Here is a 23023-nt window from a genome sequence, read left to right on the forward strand (position 1 = left end):
CCAGTTTTCCACTTGGATTTGGTTTGGTTAATTGTCGACTTCCTCATGAGATTGCAGCATCGGCATTCATGCTCCTCCATTCATTCCCTCCGAATCGAGATAAATCCTTTCTCACAAAAGCTGGTCATCCCCTCGCCTCCCGGCTAACCCGAATTCCGAAATTCCCAAGAGAACTCGACGTTCTCGCCGAGATTTGTATTAATTTAGATTTAGTTCGCACTAGGCATAAATCATAAATGATTTAAATTGTTTTAGTTCTAGTTTCGGTGCCATGTCCAGCCATCGTTAAATGGAAATTGCTGTTCTCATTGTCTCTCCGTTTCCCTGGCGCAATGTGTGAGAATACACGAGGGGGAAAATGCTGGATGGGGCAGGGACTGGAACTGGACTGAGAATGGAAATGGGAAAGGGAATGGTACTGGGACTGGGGATGGTCAGTCACAACGATTATAAATGACATTGCTTTTGATTTGGCTCTCTGTCTCTGAATGTGCCTGCATTTGTCACTCAATTCTGGAGGCAATCTGTGTTTCGGTGTTGGGTTCGGGAGAGGTCAGTGAATTTGACGATTTTCGGATTAATGACAGCCCTGGGCAACTTTGGTAAAGAATTTTCCAATTAAGTGAGAGATGTGCCCAGCATTTCCATGGTAAATTCCTGGACACTGAAGAAAAACAAAGTTGTGGCTTATATTTACTTTACTTCCAGTCCGTATAAATACAAAAACAAGAATATATATTTTGAAACTCAAATAAGCATATGTTAAAGAACTTCAGTGGTGTTGCCAGAGAACTCTTTTTCTAGAAGACTTCATAAAGTACTCCATGACCTAGTAAATGAAGAAATTTATTTTCTCATTGAAACGTTTAATAATGAAAACATTTAAAAACACATCATAAAATGGTGCATCGGATAAGGCTTTTTTCCCTAGCTCCCTTTTAGGCCCCCTCCCCAACCGTCGAGGAATTTCCCGCTAAAAGCAAACATAAACAACATTTTGAAATTTCACTTTCAGCCCTAAATAGCGAAACAGCAAAAACTATAGCTACAAGAAAAATGAGGCATCGAACCGTTTTCCAAGCCATAAACATAAGGAAAACAAATACTAAACTCTGTGCCGGAGGGTGGGGAGAGCAGCATTTTCACGCTGCGTGCCGCGTCATGGAAAATGAGGAAAAGGCATGCAGCCGCAGTCCCAGAATGCCTGCCCCCTCCAAAGGGCGAATTTATAGATTTTCAGGCAGTGCTATAAACTCTAGATGGCAATGCGAAATCGGAGACGGCTATCAAATGCAGCGAAATAAGCGAAATAAACCGAAGGAAGTCGAAGTCCATTGAAGGGAAGTTCATAAAAGGCAAACAAGTTGGCAATAAATGCATTTAGTTAAATCGTTAGATGGGCCTTGACATAAACCAAGTTCATAAATGCATAATGCATTTTAATGCAGTTTTTACTGAATTGTAAACAACTGGGAGGTCCCTGGTAAAAGTTCCTCATATCTGATGTTATTTCTGACGTTTCTGACATTAATGTTTTGTTATTCCGCGCTGTCGCTGTCATAAAAGGGCTTGTGCTGGCCGCCCCGACTTGGATGGGGAATTTTAATACACATCCCGACTCCCACACACATGTTTGCCACCAGAATTCCGTTATAATAACAACTCTTTTTTTAAAAAGCCCATCTATAAATATAAATGTTGATCCCAGATACTGGGGATTCGTGGTATTAGGGCATTGAGTAATTGTGCAGCAGGTGTCAAATGTCTGGCCTCATCCGTCAAGATGAACCCGAGCCAGAGGAAATTGTAATTTTTCAACGAAAATATTAAAATTCTCATAAGCGCTCAGCTCCGATTCGTGTTAAACTCAACATTTGTGGTCTTATAAAGGGGGAAATTCCACCCATCATCCACCAAACACCTCAAAGTCCCACGACTAATGTTGATTAATGCCCGCCCGAGTTGGAAAAGCGACAACTTTGTCAAACACTCCATCAAACACAATTCAAATGTTTCGTTCGCGAGGTGTGTGTATTATTTTTTACGTTTCTTATTTATTCGATGCATGGGGAGTGGGGTGGTATTTATGTCACTCCGCCAGCGATTCCACTGATCTATGCATTCTGGATGCCAATAAATGTCTCCATAAATTTCAGACCCAACATTTCAGGCATCAAGAGGAGGCTCCTAATATAGTCATAAATATTTTGTTGGCCAATTTAAAACAATGCACACATCATTTCATAGATATTTCATGGGATAACTCTTTGGTTGGTGGGTCTGGGAAATGCGTGAATGGGGAACATTTTTCAGGAGAATTGTTTAAGGAAATGTTTTTCGTTTTAAATATGTTTTCAGAATTGTTTTGTTACATAAAGACTGCTAGGTTCTTGATATTAGAAAAAATCTTTTTAAGAAACTATCTTCTTTACAAACCCTTCATTAAACAGAAACTTTAAGGTTAATTGGCGTGAGTAAAAAAGTGCAATAAATCAAAGCAATAAAAATAAAAAGCTACAGCCCGCATTTTGTTAGCTAGTGTAACATGAACGCTTGTTTTTTATGGCAAACATACAAAATCAAGCCAGAAAAAATTCAAAAAACAAAACAGCCACGATGATAACTTGACAATAATCAAGTCAAATTTTTCGTTTCCGTTTAATAAACAAGAGCGAGGGAGTGAGCGAAAGAGACAGCAGATGGTGGAAGCGGGAGAGAGCACGTCTCCATGTGTTGTTGTTGTTTCCTGCATGCAATTTATGCTGCAAGTTTTCGACTGCGACGCGCACGCACACTTAAACAGGCTTCTATGAGGGATTTCCGGTGCGTGCGTCGCTGCCATTGTCAGCACTGAGAAAAAAACCTACTGAAATTATTTTATGCTAAAACCCATATAGCCATCAAAAATATGCATTGAGTTAAACTATTTATTTCTTCTTTTTAAAAAAGTTATTATGTTAAGAAATTTAAAGTTTTGAGAACTCTGCAAAAATATTATTATTATTAGAATGGTTTTTTCTCAGTATGTTTGACTTGCGTCTGCGCCTGCGCATTGTTATTTTTTGCGCCAACTGCAAATTGTACGTTACTTTCTGCACATTCTGCTTTCTGGGCTGTTGTTATTGTTATTATTGTCTGGTTCGGGCATGTGCTTGTGTTTGTATTTGCATTTGTATTTATGCTGCTCTGGAGCGGCACCTGCTGCCCTTTACCGCCCCATACCCATCCCCATCCCCGCCCTCAACTGATCCGCGACTGTTGCTCAGCATTAACATCACGCACAGCCCTTTCAATTCAGTTTATAATTGCTGTTTGCTTTTTTGCTATTTTTAAACACGCACCAGCAAAGGAAGAGCTATGTGGTATCCAGAAATATGAGCATTATTTGAAGCCTAGTCGAAGGGCACGCGCTACTCCCCAGCACATCTGCGTTTTTGGGGTAGCAGCTGCCGCAGGTTTTGCCCCCCTTAATGTCCCGCTTTTTATGTCTGGCTTTTCATTTTCCCTTCCTTTTTTGTGATATTAATTAGAAAATAGGGGAGCAGCAGGGAAAAACACCGAAGTCTAGACGGTTTTAAGCGGAAACTCAATCTGTGCTCTATTTTTGAAGCCGTGTCCCTCATCTTTTTCAAACACGTGCCCCCCAGTTGAGTTGGAATTACCGAAAAAATTGAAAAAAAAAAGAAAATTAAAGAGGAAATTGCTTATTCTAAGAGGTCCTTCAATTACCATACAAAAGTTTTTTTTCCACTCAAAGAACCCTTTCTCCTGTTTTCAATCTCTTTTTTTTATGTATGGAGTTCGTTGCATGAATTTTAAGTGCTGTCACTTTGAAGACACCGCTCTTTAGAATTTTCCACTTTCCTGATTTGGCTGCGTAATTAAGTTTCAGTGTCACAGGGTATAGATATGTGTATCTCTAAAGACTATAGAGATAAACTGCTACTCACCGCAGCAGAACGTCTCCATCTCGATGTTTTCCACTTTCAGTAACATGTTGTTATTAATTCCAAAACCTCGGCACGACACGGCACAAAATTTAGATCATTATCAGAGGTTTTTGGCTATAATATATCAACTCTTCACTGCAGTTTTTGGGGTTTTGTTTTGTTTGAGCTAACAACTGCGCATGCGCAACGCTTGGAGCGTCAAGTTGCCACAGTCCTTCAACTTCGACTGGCAAAAGCTCGGCTTTCGACTTGGCTTTGGGCCTTCTACCGATTTACTGAATGCCAAGAATATCAATTAGCTCTCTCTCTCTCTCCGATCGGCAATCTCTTTCTCTCCACAATGCATTGGTGGGAGATTATAAAATAATAAAAGTCAACGCGCCGTCGTTGTTGTTTTTGTACGTGCCCGTGACGTTTAATCAACGCATTGTCCATTTTAAATAACCCTTTCGATCCGCACGCCTCCTCCGCAAGAGCTATAAACGGAGTTATGGCATTTTAAGCGATCAACAGATCTTCATTTGTTTTTTTTTCGCCAGCACCAACAACTTCATAGAACCCCTTTATGGATAGCCCCAAGAGTTAGGACTCAAAACTTGTAAACATATACAAATATTATTTTTATTTACCGCCATTTAAATGGCAACAGCTGAAACTCCAGACAAGGGCAACAATAACAGCAATAAAATAAGAAATCATCATAAAACTTAATGTGGCGAGAAATATTTTTGTAAATGGCTATGCCAAGATGGCAAGCTGAGATTGCTTTCTGGCAGGTTAATTGGACATAAATCTTAAAGGGGAGATGGAAATTATTAACGGTGGAGGAAGGATTTTATAACACAGCTTGGATTGCAATAAAATAAATAAATAATTACATTTTGTATCAGGAAAATGAATAAAAATATATTGCTTTATCAATATGGAAATCCATTATTCAAATTTGTATTAACGAAATCCGAAGAAGATCTTTTTTATTTATTTTCTTATTAGGATCAACCATAATTTCATTCTACAAAAAAAATCCTGCTCCTCCACGAACTCTTAAAATAGTCAGAAACAAAGACAGTCCCAACATAAAAAAAAAGGGAAACCTCCGAACTGAAACGTGAGCAAAATTTCGGTAGTGTTTTTCTTAAACATGATTTTTTTAAGGGGAAGAGTAGGCATTATTATCCTACCAAAAATTATGTTAATTAAGACGACTGTGCTCAAATCTCTGCTTAGTATTTATGAATGCAACAGGTGTTGGATTCAGCGGCGAAGGAAGACACTTGAGTTCCTCGATAGGATTTTTTGGGTGCCCGTGTTTTTTTCGGGCTATTTGATATGCGCAGCGAGGAAAGGAAAGACGTAACCCCCAAGGCAGAGCCTATAAGTGTATTGAACCCCCTTTGAAGATGGTGCATGTAGATGTGGCAGCACACTCTGCCTCTGCGTAATCTGATGAGCAGATGTTCCGGGAATTGAAAACAGAAGCCAGACGCTGGGGCAGAAAAATGGGTAAACAAGTGCACTGGGGAAGCAGCAAAATGCTCCGCTTCTGTCTTGACTTCTGTTGCTGACCCCAAATCACCTGCTGCATTCCACAGCTTCTGAAGAAATTTGAAGAGTGAAAAATTGATAAATGGCAGCCCACTTTTTTTTTTAAATTCTCGAGTTTCAAGTTTTATAGACTTGAAGCGCTTTTGATTGGGAAAGCCAAAGAGGAAACATGGCCAACGTAAACAGCCCCGTGGCTTTGATGTATTCACAGTTTGTGCTGGTGCTGCCAATTTCTCGGTATGGGAGGTGGAGGGCCAAATTTGGCCAATCGCTTGGCCGGCACGCGCCATATGCAAAGCAGTCGGACACCCAACTCCCCCCTTTTTTTCTCGCTTCCGTGCCATTAACACGTTTGAAGCCACCGGAGTCGGAGTCCGCCCATCAATTATGCAGAGTTCCGTTCCGCCTGCCTTATTCGATGTGCAGTTCTTCAATTTATGCTCCTCATGTGGCCACACCCACCACCTACAGCCCCCCTTTTATTGACTCCATAGCATGTTGCATATTGCCCATCCGCCATGTTGCCAGTTGCCATTTGTTAGTTGCCAGCAACATAATAACAAACTGCAATTGCCATTGTTATTGAACAAGCGGAAATGCGTATAACTCTAGCCCCCTTTTGCAGCATATTGCAGTGCCACACTCGCAAATATGGCAAAGTTTTTTGGGCTCAAGTTGTTTTTCCTTTACCATAAATTAAGGTGTTAAAACTGAATTGTTCGTGGGTGTTGTGGGTTAATTGCTGATTGAGGCAAATTGCCTAGTTTCCTGCATATGGCGAACAATTCGAATAGATTGCAAGTGACCATAGCTATAAGTGTGTCGAATATATAGAAGGAGACAACTTGTAGAAAAATAAGCTAAAGGTATATAAGGTAACTGTTATAGTAATGGATAATAATAACAATAAGGGAAAAAATGACTTGTCATTATAATAACGTTAAATGGCCCAAACAGAATTAAATCTGACACTTATTTTAGGTAACGAATAAACAAAAAATAGGATATTATTAAAATTAAATAAGTTCTTGAAGTTTTGAAACTCATTTCAAGTACATCGTGCCGGGATTATCCATAACATGAAGTGTTTTAAATCAACTCCAGATTATCCATCATATCCCAATGTCACGAAAGCGAAACCTTGAAAGCGTTTTGATGAATACACAATGATCGTGCGGAGGAGTCCTGAGCGACTCATAAACCATAAACCTGAGACGAGTATGTACAGTATAAGTGAAAACCAGGAGGCATTTGCATCTGGCATGCAGCTACCCGCTTTGGGGGCATCCATCACACGGAGGACTGTCAATGTCAGGCCAGTCGCGAATGTCAGTCAGCCAGGAAGGCGCGTTGCCAACGATCAGCTATATATATACGATCCCCGATCGCCTCATTACGCCACGGAATCGAAGCCAAACAGAAGCTTCGCTGCGAGGGAAAAACAATGCCAAAACAAAGATTGGCGACGCTCTGGCGACAAAACACGATTACAATTATCACTTGCGTAAACATTGCAATGTTGTTAACGTGGCTTAAATGAGCGGGTGAACTGGAAGGTTGGGGAGTGGGCTCAGATCCATGGCGCCTGGCAGGCGAAAATATAAAAAATAAAAAAAACAGAGGAGCTGGCAGTAGCGCTTAATATGCAAACGTGATGCAAAGCTTCGAGGTAAAGGTTGTTGGGCAGTCGTTCGAGGAGTTGAAGGGGGAAAACCCAAAAGGGGGCGACTCAGGGCAGGGGAAAAGAGGGGCTGACAGCCGCCAAAGTGCAAAAATGCGAACGCGAAACGAGGGCAGGGAATTCAATTTGCCAAACACTTTGTCTCTGTCAGTGCTGCGGTAGAACACGCAATGTAAATAAAAATAACTTCAGGAGTATATTAGACTATGGGAATGCCAATTACACAAAGACTAGCAGTTTAATAAACTCTAAGTGATAGCGAAAGTTAGGAGGACTAGGCTATGGATTACTGTTCATGGTCACTTTTATCAATCCCTTTAAAATAAATTTGTAACAATCTTATCCAATTTCATCTCATAGGTTTAATTTCCCGAATGAAATGTAGGTCATTTCCTAAATATATATTGCTGACTTTAAGGCCAAATTAAGTCCATTATTCCTTTAATTAAATATATTTCGCTAAAGTCAAGGATATTTTTTTTTCTTAGTGCAAGTAAATAAAAATAAACTGGTCTAGCTTCTAGAAAATTTTCTATAAGATATCTTATATTCCTTCAAAGAGTAAAGTTAACCACAAATGTATACCCATAGGCTTTGACTGTTCTGGGGGGAAAAACTTTTCTAAACGATTTCCATTTACATGCATTTTTTCTATTTATTGGGCCCAGATTAGCATAGGAATTTGCGACTGCCCCCTGGCATACTGAGCAGATGAGTAGTCGAAGTGTCAACGTCAACTCACCTCTTCGTCGATGGGAGCTGCCGCGGAATTTGTTGGGCGAGAGGAGCGGTGGGCGGGGCGCCATCATGCTGGGCACCTCATCCGGAGATCCCAGGCCCATTGCTCCGGAGTTTTGCTGTTGGTGCTGATGCTGCTGATGCTGCTGATGTTGGGCCCAGTTTCCCAGGGAATGACGACGTGCTCCGCCACTTGGCAGGGTGTGATGGCGATGGGATTTGCTACTGGAGATTGGGCGGGTAAAAAAACCGGAGGGGGGGTAAACAAGAAAAGGGCAACGATTAGCACGGGCGGAAAAGAGGGCGGTTCGAAACTGTCAACAGCTGCAATCGCATCCTGTCATCAGCACATCCCCATTCCCATTCCAATTTTGATTCGGGGGATTGCTCACCTTGTTGGCGATGTCAGCGGATTGAAGACCTCGTCGTGATCCCCAGCTCCTCCTCCGGGACACTGGGAGCTGTGCGTCTCGTTGCAGGAACCCAGGCGTTCCCGGAACTCAGAGTGCGAATTGGAAGATCTCTGGCGGTACGAGTGCATCGGTTGCATTTCAAATGAGTGCTGAAAAATGCAAAACGGAAGAGGGCGGCGCATTAGATAGCATTCCACACAGGAAGTTGAAGATGCAGCAGATAAATCAGAATCAGTATTCGGAAATCGGAGCGGAACATATGCCTCATTGACCCCCTACTCACTTGCGAAAAGCCGCCGAGGGAGTTGAAGCTGCCGCGCGGACTCCCAAAGGCCATGGTGGCCGTCGAGTCCAGATTGGCGGATGTGATCAGGCGCATCTGCTCCGGATTGGTCACTACCACCGGACGGGGGCTGCTGCCCTTCGAGTTCCGCCGCTTGAAGATCGAGAATCCACGGCCGGAGGACTGAGAGTCCGGCGTGCGCGGCGACTTGGTGTCATTGCAAAAATAATAGGGGTTGTCTGGGGAAATCAATTGGAATAAATTAGGGACAGAGTTAATTTTCTGATTTCGGCTTGGGCAAAACATATTATTATTTAACTACGCAGTGTAGCGAACACACTAAGAGCTTGAAATGTTTTGTATAACAGAAAATACAGAACTACTCACTATTTACTTTTCCTTGTAAAGTTCTTAGTTTTTTTTAATTTTAAAAATTTTGAATAACATAAAATAACGAGGCTAAAAATATTGTATTTACAACTTTGATAGCATAATAACATTAATTCGCAAATTTAAATTAAAAGAAGTATTCTTTTTTATAACAAGAGTGATAAAGTTCTACGAATTCCTTAAAATTTTCTTAAATTATATAATTACATGCTTATGCCTTAGTTTATTTGGTAATACCATCAACAATTCAATTAAAATGTAAGTTAATTCGGAGTTTAGAGAGACAGCTAAAATATGATTAAACAATTTGTGACCAAATTGTATTATAATTTTTATAAATTCCATATGACTCCCAATTTTACCTGAGAAAAAGGTGTTTGTATTATCCACAGTGACAAACATCTTGAGATCGTGTATGCAGTTATCTTTCCTTCTTTAGTATGCAAAAAGTTTCTAATAAATCAGAGCTGTGATTTGCGATGCATTTGCACTTTCACTGGCTGCGCATGCGCACACGCCAAAAGTTGCGCACAGGGTGCAAATTCAAAAATACGAAAACAGAAAACACAGCGATGATTGCCAAAAATGGGCGGCGAAGAGCACAATTGTCAGTTGATTAACGCGGCAAATAAATTCAAATTCGTATTCAAATTCAGGCGGTATTGCAGATTCGTGTTTGTCCAACTTGGAGTTTCACTTCACTTGAGGTCGCGCAGCGCGTGCGTCTGCATTGACATCCCGAAACGGAATAAATTCTAAAACTTCAACGAGAACAAAACACTCCGCTCCGTCTGCATTCTCCTCTGCCACCGCCATCGCCGCTGCCTCTGCCTCTGCCACCGCCTCTGCCGGCGCAGAGAATCCCTCCTCATGTTTTGGTTTTTATTTACCAAGCGCTCGCTTCTTCATCCATTCCATGAACGTGCAGAGCACACTGAGAAAAATATGCTTCGAAATTCTATCTCACTTCTCAAAACTCTATTAGATTAAAAAAAAGAATAAGAAAAAGAAAAATATCTAAGAACATTTTTGAAATAATATTAAAAAAAATTGAATATCTTCAGAAGTTATACGCAGCTAAAAAAAATAACTTGTATAAAATTTATTTTTGTACATTTATTTATCGAAGGTAATATCTAACGCTAACGATTAAATTCTCCAAGCGAATATTATAAAATATTAAAATATGCCATTTTTGATATCTGGTATTATTGTTATAATAATTATCTATAAAATTGGACTCTTTAACTTATTTATAATTTTCTTTCCAGTGCATTCATCAGTAGCAGCATAAAAACATTGTCCCTCTCCCTTGCACTCTCGCCCCCTCTCGCTCCCTCCCGCGCACGCACACTCGCATACGGGATCAGTGTTTAAATATGGTTGCCATATTGCCATCACCCACTCTGTAATCCCCCTCCTTCCCCATCAACCCAACGTCGATCAGGAAAACTCACTTTTCCTCGACTGCAACAACTTTGTTGTTGTACCTGCGCATGTTTTTCTTTTGCGTGCGCTTTTCGCATGATCAAATTATCAACGCCAGCGTTCTGAGTCCATGATTTCGAATCCCTTTCCCATTTTCCATCCGTGTGCGTACGTTTTGTCTTGGTCTCGTCGCGCATATTTGATGAGTTCCGATAGCAAAAATAGAAGACCCAAGACCCATGCATATGTAGTAGCATACAACATCTGAGGTGAGCTCCCGGTTTAGTATTCCCCGCGTCCTATCAGTGTCAAAGTTTGAGTTTGTCAGCCGAGTGTTGTCTGTGGTTGGGTTCGTCGACGATTCGATGATGTTCTGTGTCAGGAAACATTTATGAGACGGTTTTTGGGAGGCACCCTGAGAACTCACATTCGCCGAGCGGTGGGAGAGTTATTCTTTTGATATGCCATGGGAAAAAAACACGAAATTAATAACACCAAAACAAATGTATTCAAAAGATTGATGGAAAAGGAACAGTTGCACAGCATTCATCAAGCAAAGTAGTACTTTCGATTGGCTATGGTCTGAGATTATAAAGAAACTGAAATACTTTAAGCAAGGAAAATTAAGACTATAGATATTAGTTTAAGAGTCTGAACAAAAATCGAATCCCTACTGTAAATAATTTTCTGGTAGCAAGGTATATTTTGCCTTTCCCTTCTATTGTCTCAGAATATTTGCAACATTTCCCCTTCGACTTTGCTGCAAACATGAAAATTGTCATCAATGATGGGCCGAAAATAGACGGCCATAATAAGAGCTATGGCCAGGCGACATATTCCAGGCACATTAAGGGGAAACTTGAGAGCATCAAAGGCAAAAAATGTACACATCGGAAAAGCCATATTCAAAAAATTGCAACCAGGGGAGAGCAACAATTGTGCTAAGGGAACACATTTTCACTTTTCTCCAACGCAACTAGGAAAACTGAAAAACTGAAGTGGCAAAATGCGAGTGACTCCAGAGCGACTCCATGTGGTCTGTCCGTGGAATTCCTAAGTGGACTGGGTCTAGAAACGAGCCTAGGCCCACCATCGGATACTGGGCCAACTAACCCCGAATAGACAGATGCCCGGCACATTGGAACCTATGGAAAAATCGTAAAAGTCGGGACCCGAGCAGAAATTGCACATTTCGTAGTCCATAAAGGCAAGAGTCTGCCAGCGAGGGTTGATCTTTGAGTGGCTCTCTGCAAAGCAAGTGAATCGGCAAGGGTACACTGGGAAAATAACTTGATAATGCTTTAATGGGAATTCAATTGAAAGTTATTCTGCCTTAAGTATTTATTATTATGTATTTTTAAAGAATTTTTTTAACAGTTTTTAGGAAAATGTTTTTCAATTTTTGAACGAGTAACTACTTTGGTTTTTAATGTACATTTTAATTTTAAATTACACTGTTTTAGTTTATGAAATTTTTAATTTAGTCAAAATAATTATTTCTTATGCTGTAAGATGTGCTGCAACTTTTAAGAAGATGAGCTGTCTTTTTACGAACATTCTTTGTACTGTAGTACGACGAATTATTTCTTCTAGTGCCTTCGTATTTGTTTGGCTGCTGGTGGATGCAAATGATCTTGAACCGCGCTCGGGTACTTGCAGCCGATAGCCTTGTTCAAGTACTTGGGGAAATGCATTTGCCTGCACATAAATGTCAAATGCTTGTCTTCGCCAGCACGCTCCACGTGTTCCGTGGACACGGGGGAGGGCGAGCAGGGAACTGGATTCAACTGTTGAGTCGTAAATCTGTAGTCGCTCTACTGCCACGCAGCTTTGTCTAGTTAGTCACAGAGTGGAGCATTGCAGCCCGGCTTTCGGCATTGGTCGCCATTCGTTGCACTCTCGCTGATTGTTCCACGGCGTTGACAGGTTAATTACTGCTACGCACTGCCTTTAGTTCAATATAAATCCCTTTGTGATTGTTTTTCTGTGGGGTCACTTTTGGCATACTCCAGTAAACAAAAAAGGGCTCTTAGAAGCCAAAGAATTTTAAAATTATACAAATACTAGGTTTTCACAAGCAAATTTGGTTATCCTTGTGAAACATTTTTAAAAAATCTTTAAAAAATTAAATAGGATTCTGTAACAGCGGTCTCTGATATAAATAAATTTAATAATTTAACAGAATTTGTTATTATTTCCAAACTAATTTTTTAGTTGAAAAATAGTTTCGACAAAGCTTAAGATTAAAACTTCCATTGTTATAGTGTACGATATATACAAGTATTTATTTATTTATACTTCCTTCGTTCCCTGTTAGTTCCGCATTGATCAAAGACAATATTGAACAAGTAATTACAGAGCAATAAAACCGATTGGAAAGACAGCCCTAAATGGCCTGAACAAATATACACCCATAAAATAGCAGCCATCGAATGGAAATGTGACCAGGAAGGGCTTTTGCCAAACAGGAAGACAGAAAGCGTTGGAAAACCTAGTGAGTGGGGGAAATGCGTAATTGTGAATTTTTGATTTGCCATATTGTTGTCGTAAATTGCCTTGCCATCGATTGGCCAGACAAGACCTTCCTCACTGGCACACCCCTTTTTATGCAGATATATAATTATACACAAACATATGTGAAAGGGCCAACATTTGTTTGCCACTTGCAGGAATATTGCGTGCATTGTTTTCATTCTGTTGGATTTATTTTGCTGCCGTAGTTTGCTCCTATTTACTCAGACATTTTCATTTGAATTCCGCGTAGTCATACCATCTACCGCCTACGACCCTCGCACGGTACACAAAATTTGAATCATTTATGTGCACTACGAGTTTTCCTTCACGTTCAATTGAAACTCTTTGTTTATTATTTTCCAGTTTTTATGATTTAACCCCAAAGGGGCAGCTCCAGGCAGGGGTACCAAAACGCACCGATTTTCAGGGGGGAAAAAGGGAAATTCAGGGGATATGGATATGGATGTCTGCCCGGAAGTTTGGCAACATGGCGCGACGCGAAGTCAGCAGGGGGCCCCATAATTATTATTGTTATTATATTGTTATGAAAAATTATTTATGCCCGTTTTGTGGCAGGTGCTCGCGAGTGGTTTCTCGGAAATGCATTTCCACAGCGCGTTATCTGGAAATGTTTACCAAGTTTTTTTTTATATTTTAAGGTATTAATTAAAACTTGATGCAAGAAAAGAAAATGTTAAGCAGTAAGCCATTTTATTCGGATTTGCTTTGGACAAAGAATAATTTGATTAATTATGTTGCAAAACAAACAATGTATACCATTTTGTGAATCTAATTTTCTCTTTTCTCAAAGCAGTACTAGGTGTTTACATTTAATTTTCCTTTGTTTTAAGACCAACATTTTTGGTAATTTTTTCTGTCTTTGATTTATTTTTATAGAGTTCATAAAACGGGCTCTGGACCAAATCGCCTGCTTTAAAAACCAATAAAACTCATATCCCAAAGTGTTATTTTTTCCCCCTCCCCAACCCCATGTCAGGGAACTACCAAAAAATAACAAAAGTCCATAAAATAGTTGTGAAGAGTTCCGCCCACGGATTCAGATCAGAGAATTCAGAGAGACGGAGACGTGGGCCCAGCGGAAGTAAAGTGGCCTGAAAACTGAGAAGCAGCCCTCTCGAGGGACAAACAACTTGCGAAATGAAGGATGCGCCCAAGGATTAGTAATTAAAAATTCCAAAACAAAATTCGATAGTTGGCCATGAAAGGTTCGGGAATCGGGCACGTGCACTCCATGCTTAATAGCCACTCGAGAAAAATCCACAACGGAAATGCCGAAGACAAAAGGGACATTACCAAAACACAAGCCCTCAAAAATCAAAAGGGAAGCGATGTGATCAGGAAGTGAAAGCAGAGGGAGAAAGGTGAGGGCTCTGGGATGGGTAGATTTCAGCCTCTACCTGCGGAGGGAGTGCTACTAGAGGTGTTGGAGATGCAATCAGAAATCAAATAAACACTTTTATGATCTTGGTTTTATGGCCAGCATGTCTTGTATTTGTCGCTGTTGCGGTTGACATGATCGAAATGCCGGAGGGCGGCGGACTTTTAACCCATTGTTGCCAAATACCAAATGCTATTTATAAGCCCTGTGCCGAAAGGTGTTTGGAAATGCATAAAATGCGCTCGTCGTTCATAAATCCCCGAGCTATGGCCACAGCAACAACAACAGCATCGGCGGCCACATCTGTTCAACAGATTTCAATTCGATGCCAAAGTCGGGTCCTGTCAGTCTCCGAACATCTCGGGCTTTGGACAACGGCAAATGTTTAATTATTTTCTTAATGGAAACTCGCACCGAGCACATGACAACGTTGTCTTCCGTGAAAAACAAAAAACATCGAGCCAAAAACAGAAAAGTCGAAGTCTACACTAGCGGAAAACTTACTATTTAAATCTAGGTTGAAAATATTAATTATTAAAACATAAAAAGAATTTAAATTGATTATTATTTTTGAGTTTTTTTTAGGACACAGTTTTTATTAACAACTTAATTTCTAGAAAGATTGGTTCAGTAGTTTTCAAATTATAATGTCCGGATTAGCTTAAAAAATCCTTCGATTTTGTGATATTATAGTTTCAGTGTAACATCCCCGTGCCAAGTCCCCGTACAATTTTCATCCCCTGCTCCACCGTGGAGCGCGTGTCTTTTTAGTTTTTTACCTACTTCGGTTGCCGGCGGAGAAGGAAGCGATTTATTCAGGAAATCTTTCTGCGCAGTTGCTCCAAGGCGTCCAAGTCGGGGTGAACGAATCTCTTGGAGATTACACAACTTTATGGGGTCCATTGTGGCTGCATTGCAGCTAGCCACAGGTTGATGTTAAATGTCAATTGGCATACCCCAGAGGATCAGTGGCGCATTAATTACGCCACCGCATTCCACTCTCCTATTTTCGATCCCCTAGCTACGATTCTTTAAATTTTCTAGAGTGTCTCCGATGACGTTTATAATGATGTTGTTGATCTCGTAACGCTTTGCACTTAGGATCGTTTTTTTCCTTGTTTTAGGCAGCCCCAAGAAAAGACAACTTTTGATTTATTTAGCTGTGACTGCACTTGTAATAGGAGATCTTCAAGAGGAGTACGACACTCACTTGGAGGATACTTTACTTTACTTTAGCATTTTAACAGAATATATCGAATTAAAATTCGGTTGAAGTTATATTTTTCACTTTTATTTTGTTCTAAGACATATTCAGTTGTCAAATGCATTTTTTAATACAATTGTTATTGTAATTCTTCTCATATTAAAATGCTGTACTTCCTCAAAGCTGTCGACATAAATTTGCGTTGTGCAGTTTGGACTTAGGGACATATTACCGGGAACGCAGGCCAACTAAACCCACGCAATTTGCGCTAAATCTCGACATGCATCTCTGGATTTCGCTTACGAAATTTGATCAACATTCTGGACTCGCAGTCAGCCGAGGACCATGTCTGCCCTAGACAACTACTCCCATTCCCATTTCCATCAGCAACCCAACTCCCACTCAGATCGGCTCCTCCGCACTCAACGCTGCTGTTTGGGACCCTGATTATGAGGTGTGTAATTAAAATTTTTACGCTCTTGTCTCTGGCCATGTAATTCAATTATGAAGAATCATTTGCAGCAGATGAATATGTCTGGCGACATCTAATGTCTTCGGAAGTATTTTTAGAGGGATTGTCTGGCTGCATTTTCAGTTGGTGAGTGGATTCCCATAAGTCAGCCAGCTCACAAGTGATTCGCGGAAGAAATTGAGCCATAAAATAATCAACGATTTTCCCCAGCCAACTGCCGATATTCACAATTAAGCACATGACATGGGAATTTGCGTAAACAATATATGTATTGAACGATATGACGTCCTCGCCGGCAATGAGAGACACCATGGAGCGGCCAATTGGGTCTCTGGTCCACTTTTGCCAATGTCTGGCCGGCGGACTTAATAGATTTCTTTATCTTCGACTGCCACAAGTTGCCAGACAAGCGGCGAGGAATGTTGGCAAAACAAAAGACGATTCCGCCGACAAGTGAAAATTAATTTGCGTAAATATTTACGCAAAGTATAATTGGTATTTTAGGTGCGTCTGCCTTACAACAGAACAAGGTATGGATCATCCACTGAGTGGGATGACTCAATATTATTGTAAAATTCGCAAAATTATTTGCGTATGGAAACTCAATTACTTACGTCAAGGATAGTGACGTAGAAAAACGAAATTGAAATGTGCAGTGTCTGTGAAAAATGATCAGTTTAAGAGATATTTATGTGGCTTTCAAGGAAATCAAATAACTGTCTAATTTTCGCTATGATTTTCGTACTTTATTTAAATATTAGTTACACAATTTGTAATTCAATATATGACTGTATTTATTTTTAATATTCAATTAATTAATATTTCAGTAAATAATTCTAAGATTTACTTGTTATTGATTTATAATTAATATTTCAAGTTTGTCTGAATTTATAAGCTAGTATTTTAATTAATTAATTTTTATTTTTAGGATGGACTTGTTGTTAATATAAAATTAATTTCTAATTTTGTTTGAATTTGTATGTAGGCTTTTTTTCTCAGGTACTTTAAGATCTATTGTGTTAAGCCAAATATAAAGGAATTGTTTTCCAATCAACAATATAGTCAATGAACTGAGAGAAACTAAAGCGTTTTTCAGTCACCCCAGACCTGCCAATACGCGATGAACAATGAATTGAATGAGTGATCATTAAAATCGCCCTAAAGAGAATGTAAACAGCCACAGCCAGCACTCCACTCCACTCCACTCCCAACGAGTGCAATTAAAAAGCGCAAATAAGCTGAATGAATGGACGAAATTCAATGCAGATTTAATGAATGATTTACATAGACAGCGGGGACAAAAACTATTTATAAGAATACTTTATGGATGCGGGCAGCGGACCACGACGGCTCTACATATCTCTCTCTCTCTTTGGCCGCATCTCGGGGAGTTTGTGTTTTGTATTTTAATTGCGCCATTTCCCATATCAGCTGCCCGATTATTTGTTCTAGTCAACAGACATAAATAAGACTAACAAAAAAGGAAAGAAACGCCACGAGGGGGGTGAGTTGCAGATACACAAACACAGATTCAGATACGGATACAGGCCTCCAAAATCTGACTAATTAGATGTTGCCCGACATTTGATTTGTTATTTATTTCCAGCTCCATTATGACTGCTCGGCGCACAAATTGACGGATGACCTCCGCCACCCTCGCTGGATATCTAATGGATACTCTAGCACTATTTTCCCTGGGAAAAAGATCGCACTTTGCCGATTTTAGGTGGGCCATATCACCAGCCTCCAGATAGGAGACTAACCCCAGAACACGATCTTGGCCCCGCCCGGTTGTTTGTTTGGGTTTTCGTCTCCGCTTGGGGACAACCTTAAGTGGATTGCTCCAGTTCGCTGGCCCCCGGACTAATCGTTCGAGTTCGAGTTCGTAAGATAAATGCGTTGGCGTTCTGGGAAATTGCCAATGCGTGCTTGTGTGTGCGCCCTGAAATGCATCTCATTCAGTCCACTTTCACAGTAGTTTCGTGGGCCGATCATGATCATTAGGAATGCCACGGTGGAGGAGTGGAGAACTCCTCCTCCGACTAACCCGGACAGCTCGGCTTGATTTGGTGTCAAGTGAGCTCGGGGCGTGAACGAGTTTGTCATGTTTATGTTGTGTTCTGGACATGCAGCGCTACAAAGGGGATCCCGAAACCCGAAGCATTGTTTTCTAGAGCGTGGACAAGTTCATTTACTAATGGGAATGTTTACATTTTTAGCTGGATGTTTTAAAAAAAGTTTTCGATATTCCATAATATTGATTAAACTAACATGTCTAAATAAATGAGTAAACTGATCAAATAACGGAATAGTATAAATTAATACCTGGCTAATTGATTCAAAATTGTATATTTAATATTTAAGTTAACACTAAATAAATATATGACGCGAACAAGTGTGTATTTTATATTTAACTAAAAACATTTGTGACCATTTCTTAAATTCAAAAGGCACACTTATTCGTGCTTTATCTTTTAATGTTATATAATCTTAAAACGAAAATGACATTTTTAAATATATAAGTTGCAAGAATGTATATCAAGCTCCTATACCAAGTCCATCTTAATACTGTTTAGTTTACATTAAATATTATTTCCATACACAATTTGACCCCACGATTCCCAGATCATAAATCCCCAAGTGACATTTTTTACGAGATTCCAATTATTCTTGTACTCACCCACAGACATAATGGTTCCTTCCCTATGATAATTGCTGGAAAAGTCTTCTTGGTGTATAGTTTTGGTTTGTTTCTCAATACGCAATGCCCTCTTCGATTTGGGGAGTCTCTCCACCTGTTGGGCTTTGCACTTGTTATGGCCAGTTAAGGCGCTTCCGGCGGATACGTCAAAGTTTTGGACACATTCATAGGATGGAGACCTGCGGACCATAGAAAATAGATAGGGAAGCACAACAATTAATATTAAACAAATTTATTTAATTAAATATGCGCATGGCAAAGCACGAAAAGCAGCAGAAACCATAAATATTGTTTGGATGGGGGGAATTTAAACTAAAGTACACAGTGGAAAAGCAAAGAGTGGGCTTTAGCCTAACGGTTTGAAAGGAAACTCAATAGAAAACTCCCAACGGAAGCAGAAACTTTTCCGATTTCCCCCCAAAATCACGCCCGGAAATGCACCACCCCAGAACTGTTTTATTAATTATTTTTAGAGATGCACTCGCAGAGTTTTGGCTTTTGTTATGTCAGCCCAGCATTTTGTTTGAATGCTGCCAGTTTACAACTTCCTTTTAGCCCAGTTTAGAGTGTGACAGGCCCCAGTGACCACAAACCGCAATTAGTACATTAAATTATTAAGTACAAGGGCCATAAAATATCCACGGAATGCACACACATGCCCAGCGGCAATTTGTACTTGACTCCCTAGTTGGAAGTCTCGTTCGTGGCTCGTTCCGAAATGCCACAGATATTTTTATTGGCATATTTCTTATTTATAAGTCAATTCACATTCGCTCAGCATATTGATTTCAATTCTGATTTGGTGCGAGAAACTCTTCCCCGCCCCCAGAAAGTCCCCATTCCCTTTGATGAACTTCGCAATCGTTGGCATCAATACATCAACGCTCGACCATTTTACTCGACTCGAATGGGGGGCCCCTTCTATCCGCATAAAAATGTGTATTCGAATCGGATTTGTGTCGAAACCTTGATACAAAAAATGTTTTGATTTTTCGGTCAGTCAAATGTATTAAAGAATGTTTTTGTGGTTTCTCTTGGTTTCTTCCTAACAAAATTCATATTAGTTTGCCTTCTGATTGCACAACCAAACACTTGTATATTAATCCGTTTGCACATAGTCAGTAAGTTATTTATTTTTAGTGTTTATGAATTTATGTTTGAAAGTTTATTAGCTTTTATTGAGTTGAAAAAGAAAATGTTCTTGGTTCTTAAAGAAATTTAAAAATATTTTAGAAAATCTTTGGTTTTCGAATGGGTTTTAGATTTCCTGAATCAAAACATACTTAGAATATTAGTTTTAATATTTCAGGACTAAACATTATACATTCATATATTAAAAACAATCCTTCTTATTTGCAAAGAGTGTTCTAAAAAATTATTTTTATAATATCAAAAAAAAAAAGACGTTACAAGAAAACTTTTGCCAAGAAAAGCGTTCTCTATATATAGACAGCATTTTATTGTTTACAACTTTGTAACCCAATTGGAAATGCTCATCGAACCAGAAAATAGTTCTTAAAGTATGCGCTTTTCTTCACGTATTGTTTACTCACGAGTATCTAAATTTAGTGAATAAATAGGGTGTAATTTGTATTTGGAATGACATTGAAAAAAACTAAGGAATATATTAGATGCTTTTTACAAGCCATTAAAGATGGAATTATTAAGTAAATAAGTCATTAAAAAGCTCGTAAAAGGCCTCGATTCTCTCTCATTTTCGCAGAGAAGCGAGGAAAGCAATTAAAGCATATAGTTTGGAACCGAATCGGGGATGAGATTGCGCCTCTGGCTGGGGCAGCTGCTACTCTGCCTTCGTTTAAGACGATTATTTCATTTAAGATGGTGACATTCATTTGCATATCAATGTGAGAGTACTCCCCCTTCGATCGCCCCCCTTTGAATGCCCATGTGTGTGTGTTTTCGGCTTGATTGCTACGATTTTCATTACGTTTTACCGGATATTCCAATTTAGGTAAATGCGACGTTGCCAGCAGCGGCAACAGCAGCAGCAGCGGCAGCAACATCAGAAACATCAGCAACTACAGCAGCAACATCGACATCAGTCCGAGCATGAAGCGGGATTAATGTGCCCGTGGCGACATCCATCAGCAGCCAGCCCAAAAAAAAAAACCCAAGATCAAGTGGAGCACAACCATTCGCGGAGACAGTCGTCCCGGGGGAGTGAACTGCCAAGACTTCTCATTAAATCCCATCCCAACACCATTGCTTTTGGCACCTGTCTGCAGATTCACGTGAAATTTCTATTGTTCTCATTTAGTGGTTAATTAATCTCACTTTGCATGAAGTAAACAAATTCTAAAGAATTTCGACTAGCAAAATAGTGCTGAAATTGTCTATTAATAGGAAATAGGATCTATAAATACTAACACACTTTCACACAAAGTTTTTATTCCCTATAAAAGGACACATATGAGCTATAATAGATCTTAAAATTATAGCGATAAAATAGATTCACCATTCCCATAATAGAACCAAATTATACAAACAAAATATTTTAGTACCTTTAACCTGGTAAACACACAAATAGCTTTTATAAACTAAAAATATTTTAAAAGGCTTCTTTTAATAATTTTATGTATACATTTTGTTAAAAGCATAACAAAAATGTAAAAAATATTAATCACATTAATATTAATTTCGATCTTATCTTTTGAGCAATTCTATTCTCAATGAAAATATAAATAACTTCTTGCTTTTAGAAGTTCATTAAAACACAAGTTTAATGTTTTTATTTTAATGGTTAATAGAGTTTATTTTATGAACTGAGCACGTATAAATCGCATCGAAAACTGCACTTACACACGGAGCAAAGCGCGGCAAAAGCGACGATCAGCGATTCAGAAGATTGACGATTGACGAGTGGGCAATTTACAAGATCGTTTGCGCCGCTTTGGCCAAGAGTTTTGCAATTGAGCGCCACACGATACTGAATACAATCGAATAAATCAATTGAAGCGTTCGCAGCGCGCTTTTCGCTTTTCGAATTTGTCAAATGGCCAATGAAGAAACAAAAAAAATTAAGTTATTCAAAAATTGAAATCGCTGGCCGTCGAGCTTGGAAACGATGCCAATAAAATTTATAATAAATATGCCCCAGCCAAAAGAAATACGTCAGCGTCGGAGAGAAGCAAATTTATGTGCGCAACAACAATAGGATCGTTTGTAAACAATTAAAATAATTTGCTGGACGACCAAAACAAAAAATTTCAATTAAGAAAGAGAGGGAGAAAGCTTTCAAAGAGTAGCGAAATCTAGTAAAGAGCGGGTGAAGAGAGGCGCAGAAATAAAATTGAGCTCTTGTTAGTTTATTTATAAAAAAAGAGTACATTCCTTAAGTGAATTCCTCACATTGCATATGCTTAAATTTAAATTTAAGAAAATTGGAGCAAATTAAAAGACAGCGAGAGCAGCTGTGGAAAAATGTAGCACAGCAAACAGCTGACGCGAAATGAGAGAGACAAATAGACAAAAGAGGAAAAAAGCCAACACGCATACGCAATGTTGTACGGCAAAAACATTTTCATTCCACCCACACAAACATTGCATTCTTAACAGGAAAATATGTTTGCTTTCGGACAACTCATTTCGCTAAACTTAAAATTAATCATTCTCGCTATAAGTTGAGGATTTTAAATTATGGAAATGTTCTGAAATGAATCATTGATTAGGTATAATATTTTATTGATTATTAAATTATCATTAAAACAATCAAATTGTTTATTCTCAACTTAATATGTTCAATACAACAAAATTTCAATATCAATGTTTTTCTAACGAATAACTTTTCTTTTTTGTATATATGTATAAATAAATAAATATTTGCTTATGAGAAATTACCACCTTAAAATCTGTAAAACAAACTTTCCCCTTGCCTCAAATTTCTGAAACGTGCTGTATTTGCAAAATTCCCAAGAATCTTGTGTGCTGTCTGACATTTTGATGGATTTCACTCTGACATTTCTCATGTTTGCAATGTTAAATACGTTTTTTTCCCCCTTGTCACATTTAGCATTTGTGTCGTCGATGTTTTTATTTTATTCGGTTTTCCGCTTATCGCGATCAGCCAAGCGTTCGAATTTGTGCCAAAAATATGCGATATGTGGGTGCACCACCAGTTGAAACCAGGAGCACCACCGAAACCGTCGAAGCCGTCGAAACCACCGACTCAGTGGCGCTGGCACGCACGTTTTACGAGCCTCGCTTTTTGGCCACTTACAGCACATAAATACAAAGTTGTTGACAAGCGCATAAAGACCTCGATGAGCTCGTTAAATGAATGAATTT

The 23023-nt window shown here is 39.3% G+C and overlaps 1 protein-coding gene across 5 annotated transcripts in view; it reads right to left on the reverse strand.

Moving 5' to 3' along the window:
• Nucleotides 1-23023, reverse strand: part of LOC108139274 — a 32790-nt gene that overhangs the window by 7689 nt on the left and 2078 nt on the right. For 2 of the 5 annotated variants that reach the window (XM_017261965.2, XM_017261966.2), the window contains exons 2-5: nt 18698-18897; nt 8611-8849; nt 8307-8476; nt 7919-8139 (exon numbers count right to left, since the gene is read on the reverse strand). In XM_017261965.2, the coding sequence (XP_017117454.1) occupies nt 7919-8139; nt 8307-8476; nt 8611-8849; nt 18698-18707 (640 nt within the window). In that variant the 5' untranslated portion in view covers nt 18708-18897. Of the gene's footprint in view, nt 1-3950; nt 4170-7918; nt 8140-8306; nt 8477-8610; nt 8850-9362; nt 9757-18697; nt 18898-23023 lie in introns of those variants that run through there. The other 3 variants (XM_017261964.2, XM_017261963.2, XM_017261968.2) reach the window with 3 other exon arrangements.

Source organism: Drosophila elegans, unplaced genomic scaffold (assembly GCF_018152505.1).
Source record: "Drosophila elegans isolate 14027-0461.03 unplaced genomic scaffold, ASM1815250v1 contig_476, whole genome shotgun sequence".
Classification (NCBI taxonomy): Eukaryota; Metazoa; Arthropoda; class Insecta; order Diptera; family Drosophilidae; genus Drosophila; species Drosophila elegans.